We start from the raw sequence: 9,389 nt of genomic DNA on the forward strand, positions 1-9,389 counted from the left end.
TTCAATAAATAAAGCATCAAAATTGACCACATGTACAATGGTCCACAGAAATTATTGAAGGAGTGTGAGTTGTAGGAGACCATTTTAAAATTTTGAATATTTATTTAGTCCTACAATTTTATGCTCATAATGAATTATAGTAATAGACATATACCAAGGAAAGGTTTGAGCTCTCAAATTGTTGCTTCTTTGTTAATTCTCTCTTTATTAAAATGCAACTTTTGATTTGAGAGCCTGATTTAAAGTGCGAAGGGTAAGATCAAAGTCCTAATTAAATTTCAATAAGGAGTAGAAATCTATGAATGTAGAAATCAAAGTGTCCATTAATTTGAAGAACCATATATGAAATGGTGCAATCCAATGTCCAAGAATGTAATTGTAACCTTTGAAGGGCCCAAGGACACTTCTCTAACAAAAACTATATGGAATTACTTACAAAAGAAATGTTGTAATTGGCACTATTGATCCTTGAAAGCCTAGATTACTACTAGCAACAAGTTAAAACAAAATAACTTACCTGAACATCTATAACCCCAATAATTATTTTTGTAGAATAGTTGAAAAAAAAATAGAACTTCAAAGTAAATGGAGGATTTTCTTTGATAATTTTAAGGGCAAGCAAGAACACTATTCAAACATCTAAAATGATATTTTATTACTTGTACATAACCTTACTTACAAGGAACCAAACTACTGTTTGAAGAAGAAACTTTATTTTATTACATACACTGATCTCATAGAAACCTTACACATAAAACACAATCACACATTATTATTGGATTAGAAAATAAGCAACTAGATGGAGTAGGACTACCTTCCATATAAGCTGATTGTACCCATGGAATTGGATGATGAAATTGGTAACTCTACCATGGATTGCTCATGATTCTCGATAGACCATAGAGTTGGCTTAGGAGGCATTTTCAAGAGTTCAACCACTCCTTCAAGCATCTCCAATGTTTTGCTCATTGAAGGACGATCCACAGGCTTCGTTTGTATACACCATAGTGCAACTATCACCATTTTCCTTACATACTTTTTTTCATCCTCAGTGGCATCTCCCATTTCCATGTCCTCTCCTTGATCATATCTATTATAAATCCATGATGGGAAATATATTTGACTAGAATGTTCTGCAAATGCATTCACATTCTTCCTTTTCCCCACCATTTCCAATAACAACATTCCAAAACTATAAACATCAGCCTTAAATGATACACCTCCAAGGTTTTTGTAGAATAATTCGGGAGCAATGTAGCCCAAGGTTCCTCTAGCAGCAGTGATGGATACGATACTGTCATCTATTGAATATAATTTTGCAAGACCAAAATCTGAAACTTTTGGTGTGAAGTCTTCATCAAGAAGAATGTTGTGTGGCTTGATATCAAAATGGAGAATTTGCATGTCACATCCTTGATGTAAGTATTCAATCCCACGTGCCACTCCAAGTGCAATCTTGTATAATCTTTCCCAACTCAAAGGAATGTTGTTTCCTTGGTCAAGAAAAACAAACTTATCAAGAGATCCATTGGGCATGAAGTCATATACAAGAGCCCATTTTGATCCTTGTATACAAAATCCAACAAGTCTCACCACATTAACATGATGAATCCTTCCGATTGTAGCAACTTCATTGATGAAATCTTGCCCATTAGCTTTTGACATAACTAACATTTTTACAGCCACAATGCGTCCACTTCGGAGTTTTCCTTTGTACACAGAGCCAAAACCTCCTTGACCTAATTTATTCTTAAAACTATGAGTCATCTTTTTTAGCTCTGAATATGAGTATTTGATTGGCTGCAGATTTTTATGGCTATGTAAAATTCTTCAATACCATCATCCAATGATAAGTGTCTTCGTCGAAACTTGTAGATTAAATAGACAAGTAGACACAATAGACCAAGTACGTCCCTCCCGATGATGATCATGGCTACATATAAATCACATGTTAAAAATATTAAAAAAATATTAAAGGAAGGTGTATCATTCCACATTCAATTATCAAATCCAAATAAGATAGTTTAAAAAGTCATTTCACCTATATAATTGCTTGTTGATTAACTCAATAGAAAGATGTTTTTAGGTTTCCAATCAATGTAGTCATGTTCCTCTTCTACTTTTGAGGTCAAAATGATAAAGGCCGGAATGAGAGAGAACATTTGTTTTGTTGCTTAAAATCGGGAAATGGAATTGGATGCCCAATTTTCAATTTGGTTGTACTCTAAAGATATTTAAAATTTAATACATAAGAAATTTGCAAAAATATATAATATCATTTGAAATTAAAATTCTGAAGTTCATAGAAATGGAATTCCAATTTATATTTGTACAACCAAATGTAGAACAATAAAACTAGGCACCTCTATGCAATCTTCTTTGAAAAAACTTTTAATAGATTAAGGCAAAATGAGCTCTAAAAAAGGCATAGTATCCTTTGCAATTTATTGAGATATGAAAGACTTACCTATGCATCTCATTAACCAATCTGCAAAAATAAAATTAAAAAATGATTAAATTAAAAAAGAAAATTCACATGCATTACATATTAAAGATGAGCAATAGACCAGTATAAGAGAGTTATTTTTATTATTATTTATTAATTGAAAATCAAGAGAGACAGATATACAAGAAAAATTATTACTATTATTATAGCTATTTAAAAATCATTTGTACTATTATTAAGTGCGGATATAAATTATGTGTATTATTAATTATCAAGTTGACAAGGAGATTATGTCCTTTATATATATATGCATGGGATTAAATATGTAATTAAATATAACAGGTCTTTTATATTTTTATTATTATTACCCAATTTATGAAAATTAGATAATAATAGAAACTTTGGAAGCCTTACCAACTAAAACTGCAGATTCATGATTGTAGTAATAATAATATTCTCTCAAGCCTGCATGATGAAATCAAGTAATTAAATTACGTTAGTGGTAAAAGTTGAAGAATCTTACGCATTTTGTCTTCAAATCCTGCATGTTGACGAACTAGATAATGATATTTTATCTCAAAAAAGGAACAAAATAAAATAGAGAATCACCAACTACCGCAGAATTGCACCCACATGGCTCTCCTCATTTTTTTATTTAACTAAAAAGTGATTAATCCTCTGTTTTTGGAAAAAAAAAAAATGCCATGACAGCAGTGCTCCTTTTTAGTAATTTCACTCCCTAATTGTTTCCCAAATTGGAAAATGCAGTTTAATGGCATGCTTGATTCAAATTCAATTTTATACTACCAAAGCAATGCTTCATTCAAACAAGAGTTAAGTAGGCCTCACCTTTGATTGACAAGGTGCTCCAATCTGTTAATTAATAAATAAAAAGAATACAAATTAATTTAACATGAAAAAGATACAGGACAATGAAAGATGAAATTTAACATGAAATTTTTTAGGAAATAAAAAATAAAAGATAAAAACTTGACTCCCAAAGTCTCACCCCTTAAAGGTTCCAAATATTTAGAGAACCAACTCCTGCCGTAGCCTGCAACATTAAGCCAATTAAGCAAGTAATATTAGTTACCAAGGAAAATAATTAAATAAATAAATAGAATTAAACATTTTTCATACTTTTGCATTTTACAGTATTCTTGGTGAAATCTAGATGGCAGTACTTCTTGCATTCGCTTTTGCAACGGAAGCCCAAGAATGAAAGGTCAAGCCCCAGAAGCAGTACTTCTTGCAAATCTGACATTGAAAGACTGCCGGGCTTCAAGAATTGGGTGGTTATAGTCCTGAGGATGGTGCATGAATACTTAATCTCTCCCACCTCCATGTATAAATCTCCGACTAGTGCATAAACATATGCTTGTGAGGAAGATGAAGTCACATTGCTTCTGTTGCAAGGAGTGATAGGAATATAGTTGCCATCACTTATTGGCTGCTCGCAGTTCATCAAAACCGTTGTATTGGTCACTCCCGGTACCCAATAATAATATGAATCAAAGCTGAAATATGACAAGGAATAGAGAGGAGTTGAGAAACAGTTGCCCTTTTCGACCCCAGGATCCACTACCCGAATGGTATAGTGATCGTAGTTGATATCAGCAACATAGTATTTCCCAAGGGTGAGGTTGATATCAGCAACATAGTATTTCCCAAGGGTGAGGTTGACCATAGTACGATTGTTTTCGCAGACCAATTCATAGTCAGGATCACCACACCCAGATGGATCACCTTTCAATCGGAAAGGGTTGCTGATGTTTTGAATCTCTCCACAAGAAGAGGGCCGGCAAGTCTGGTTTCCATTAGCAGCACAAATTGCAAGCAAGAAAGTGTGGAAGAGCGCAAACACCACAAGTTTTGCTTCTCTAAACATCATAACATTTGAGAGAGATACGGAGCTGGAATTCTTTTGTTTTATGTTTAATTTAAGAGAGAGATATCAAATTATGGCCCCAACAGGGTTGCGGTCCCAATTTTCCTGCAACTTGAAAAGAGTGTGAAATGAGCCTTATTGACCGTTCTGGTCAACTACTTTGATTTTTCTATGTATGGATAACTTCGCATTGAAGAAACGCATACCCACTCTTTGTTAAAGATCAGGTTCAATCATTAGAGGCTTCTGAATTAGAATAATGAAAATGAAAATTAAGGATCACCATATTTGATATTAGCCCTAATTGCTAGAATGATTTTTATATAGTTTTTTATTATTTGTATTTTAAGTATTATTTCTTCTAATCAAATTTTGATTTTTTGAAAAACATACGAAATAAATTAAACAAGACAGTCCACTTAGATTGAAATTATAATAAATCAAGTATTATTAAATTTTAGAGTAGGTAACGTGAATGTTTATACGTTTTTATGTTCGTGTTGAACATCATGACATTTAAGAGAGATATACTAAGCTGGAATTCTTTCGTTTTTAATTTGAATTTCTCAAACAGGCTAAACCAACTTGCAATCCCCATTTGACGACTTTGATTTTTATGCACGCGGATAACTTCACATCCTGGTAAAGCATATACATGTGATACAGAGTGAAAATCTATTAGTAAAAGTGACTGAATAAAATGTACAACCGCAGTAATCCTCCTTCCTACAATTCTTCTCTATAATTTTCAGGCTAATCTCCTCTCGATATTTGTATCTCCCTTTCCACTTTCTTTCCTATCCCAGAGACTTCTGTCCTTGGCAAAAATCACAAATTCCTTCCATAAAAATGGATCGATATCTCTGTTTGTTTTTGTTCTTGTTCCTGACCTTGTTTGTGGAGATGAGAGGGGGCCGAGATGAGTGCATGACATCAAATCGTTGTGGCGACCAGGGTCCACTCATTCAGTTCCCTTTCCGTCTACAAGACCAGCCACCCCACTGTGGATACCCGGGATTTAATTTATCTTGCACTGAGACTAATCAGACCATGCTAGAGCTGCCAGGTTCGGTAAAGCTCTTGGTGAAGAATATAACTTACAAATCCCGGGAAATCATTGTCCAGGACCCGGATAATTGCCTTGCGAGACAGCTTCGAAACCTCAATTTAGCTGCCTCCCGCTTCCAGTTCAAATTTGAACTGGACTTCACCTTGTTCAATTGTTCCTCAGACAAAACAGAATCATATGGTTTTGATCAGTCCATCCCTTGCCTTTCTATCCCTGGTAACCCAGTTTATGCTGTTGATTCCTCCAGACTTGTCCAAGATACGGATCTATCCTCTTGCCGCAGGCTTTACAACGCTTCAGTTCCAGATAAAGGAACAGATTTTGTGGATTATATATTCGATGGAAGTGCGTTTTCTTTAAAGTGGTCAAATTCAAAAATATGCAGATTGAAGAAGAGTAATAGCACAGAAACTGAATGTATTAAAGGTAAAGAGACTCTGCATCTTAATTCCCCATTCATCTTCTTTTCATCTATCATGCTCACCTCATATCCTCTACTATGATTTAATATACAAATGCTCCATTTTGGAATTAAAAAAACCATTGTAAAGGATATGAGCTGATAAATTCTGCTGATTGATCTCTAAATCTGAAAAAAAAAAAAAAAAAAGAGATCAATAATTTGATCTGAAAATCACGTTTTATTGGGATTTTGAAAATCTGCAAAAAATAATTTGAAATAATTAGTGAAAATAATTTTTTACATTTTAAAACTCTTGTTAGATGAATTTTTGGGTAAAGTAATATATTGTTTTTCTTGCATTTCACCTCAAAACATTGAGCTAAACTAACGGATTCAAACTAAGGCCCCTTTTCTTTTCTTTCTTCAAATTTTTTGCGGTCGATAAAATTAAGGGAAATAATTGAACAAAGAGTTAAATGTTTATTTTGGATTTAATTTTTTGAAAAATTAAAGAAATAAAAGAAAAATGTTAAAGTCCTTTTATAATGCATTCTTTCCTAGCTACTTACAATTAATATTTTTCTTTATTTTCTGCTTATTTTTCCAGGGATGTGAACCTAAAAATACAAAGTAATATAATTGATATTCAAGTATTCCTTTTGGATAACGAAATATTTAATAACAAAAAATTACTAAGATTGTTGAATATTGTTGATTTTCTTTCTTTTTTTTTCATATCCAAGTGGACCATACTAACCCTTAACTTTCCAAGTAATTCATCTTTATTTCAACTCTCAGTAATTACAATTGTGTAAAAAACTCCATAAACATCATTTTTCTAGTTTTAATGGTTATCCACATAGATGACTTTTCCCTTATACCTAACATGAGAAGTTAGATGTTAATGGTCAATCGAATCGCCAAGTGTCATCGTACCTACCAATTGGATCACTGTATATAATGGTATAGAATAAGGATAGAGATTTCTTCACATTCCTTTTACATAGAGTTTCATTTTTATTTTTATTTTTATTTTTGTCATAAAATTGGATGAATTTGTGTTTAGGGAGTCATGAAGACAATACGGTATTATGAAACATAAAACTATGATACATAATAGGGATTAGAAGGGTATGTTTTAATTTCCACTACAAGTTAGGATAGAGTTAGTAGCAGAATTGGTACTGCCTCAAAAATGAACCATAGAATACAAGAAAGGGACCCAAAAAGATAAGGTTGAAGTCTAGAATAAAATTAATTAGATTAAAATCATATCACATGAACATGTAATTTAGCATGTTTTTATTAATTCCAAGTGCATAACAAGCTAATTACTTTTTTTTCTTAATTTTTTATAGGTGTATCGAAGAAAATAATTGTGACAGGTAATATTCTATTTATACATATTTTATTATAGAGATAAAAATTCTTAATTTGGTTATTTTACCTATTTATTTAAATAAAAAGTTTAAGTTTTCTTCTTTTTATTTATGCAGGTGCAATATTTGGTTTCTTTCTTCTCATGTTAGTAATTGTTGTGCCTTATCGTGTCTATAGCTCAAATAAAGTAGAAAGAGATAATAGAGTAAAGGTTAAAAAGTTTCTAGAAGACTATGAAGCTCTCAAGCCCTCAAGATACTCCTATGCTGATATTAAAAGGATTACGAGTCAATTCAAAGATAAATTAGGGGAAGGAGGATATGGAACCGTGTACAAAGGAAAGCTTTCAGATGAAGTTTTTGTTGCAGTAAAAATCCTTAACAATTCTCAAGGAAATGGGGAAGAGTTCATTAATGAAGTAGCAACAATGGGTACAATCCACCATGTTAATATAGTTCGTTTAGTTGGATTTTGTGCTGATAGATTTAAACGAGCTCTAATTTATGAGTACTTACCAAATGAGTCATTGGAGAAGTTCATATTTTCAAAAGTTGTCAAGAACTATTCACTTAGTTGGAAGAAACTTCAAGAAATTGCTATAGGTATAGCAAAAGGAATTGAGTATCTTCATCAAGGTTGTGATCAAAGAATCCTTCATTTTGATATCAAACCTCATAATATTTTACTTGACCACAACTTTAATCCAAAGATTTCTGACTTTGGTTTAGCCAAATTGTGCTCCAAGGAACAAAGTGCAGTCTCTATGACAATTGTAAGGGGAACAATGGGCTATATCGCTCCAGAAGTGTTATCTAGGAATTTTGGGAATGTGTCTTATAAGTCAGATGTTTATAGTTTTGGAATGTTGTTACTTGAAATGGTTGGAGGAAGGAAGAACATTGATGTTAGTGTGGAGAGTACTAGCCAAGTATATTTCCCAGAATGGATTTATAATCATTTGGATATAGGGGAAGAATTGCATATTCGAATTGAAGAAGAAGGGGATGTTGAGATTGCAAAGAAATTAGCAATTGTGGGACTTTCATGTATTCAGTGGTGTCCAGTGGATCGTCCTTCCATGAAAATTGTGGTTCAAATGTTGGAAGGAGAAGGAGACAAGTTAACCATGCCTCCTAACCCTTTTGCTTCAACAGTTCCAACAAACTTGAGCAAGCCAGGTAGAGTTTTTCAACAAGAGTTGGCAATAATTTCAGAACTAGAGTAAAAATAATTGTCTATATGTTCAACTTATTATGAATGTATAGTTTAATAAAAATTCATATTGTTGTTGTTCATCATCATAGCATCTTTATTAATAGTTCTGTTAATTGAACAAATGATTGTATAAAATGATTATACCAGTGGCTCAATTGATGTTAGATTCCTGAAGTTCTTATTCCCATGTAATGTATTTCTTGTGTATTAAATTTTAATGAATATGTCCAAGAATATTCTCGCAACCCAATTTATAGTTCAGCTACACACAACTCTATAGATCACCTTTCAATCAAGTAAGAGTAACTAATGTCCATCACATTCAAGATAGAAACTATTGCATGAAATAGTAATAGAATTAGATCTAGGAAACTTGAAAATAAGAGTGTCATCCACTACACCCATATAGAGTTCTTTTGTTTCTTTTTTCTTCTTTTTTTTTTCTTTTTTGCCTTTACCACTTTTTTATTGGACTGAGAACTAAGCCTAATTAGTTATGTAATGACTAAATTATACTGAATGGTGATGGCTCGTTGGAGAACTTTGCATCGAATAAAATGGAGATCGATTTCGATGTGTTTACTCCTTGCATGAAACACTGGATTTGCTACTAGCTAAGTAGCACTTTGGTTATGACACCATATCAATGGTGAAGATAGGGCAGGTATCCTAACAATAAAGGAGTTAGAGAGTCAGGTGAATGCTTGATCTTGAACTTTATCAATACAAATTACCAATGGAGACCACAAAAAATATTAGATTGTGGGAGAAATGAACCATATGATATGTGACCATGTAGTAATCATTGAGAAAAGAAAAAAGCATGGACTCAATAGATTATGTAATAATAATAATAATAATAATAATAATAATAATAATAATAATAATAATAATAATAATAGACTCAAACTCTCTCAATATATGGTATTGTGGACCCCGTATTTCGGCTCATGTGCTTCCACTCTATGGCGAGCTTGATTTTTAATTT

General features: G+C 32.5%; 1 protein-coding gene and 1 pseudogene across 1 annotated transcript; one reads left to right on the forward strand and one right to left on the reverse strand.

Moving 5' to 3' along the window:
- Positions 1-664: 664 nt before the first annotated feature.
- On the reverse strand, positions 665-4,369 carry LOC117910591 (annotated as a pseudogene).
- Positions 4,370-5,099: 730 nt separating this feature from the next.
- On the forward strand, positions 5,100-8,478 carry LOC117910593 (rust resistance kinase Lr10-like). Its single transcript, XM_034824685.1, has 3 exons — positions 5,100-5,829; positions 7,165-7,191; positions 7,303-8,478. Exons 1-3 carry the CDS (start codon positions 5,184-5,186, stop codon positions 8,409-8,411), a joined length of 1,782 nt encoding a protein of 593 aa, XP_034680576.1. The 5' UTR covers positions 5,100-5,183; the 3' UTR covers positions 8,412-8,478.
- The last annotated feature ends 911 nt before the right edge of the window (positions 8,479-9,389 follow it).

Source organism: Vitis riparia, unplaced genomic scaffold (assembly GCF_004353265.1).
Source record: "Vitis riparia cultivar Riparia Gloire de Montpellier isolate 1030 unplaced genomic scaffold, EGFV_Vit.rip_1.0 scaffold783_pilon_pilon, whole genome shotgun sequence".
Lineage (NCBI taxonomy): Eukaryota > Viridiplantae > Streptophyta > Magnoliopsida > Vitales > Vitaceae > Vitis > Vitis riparia.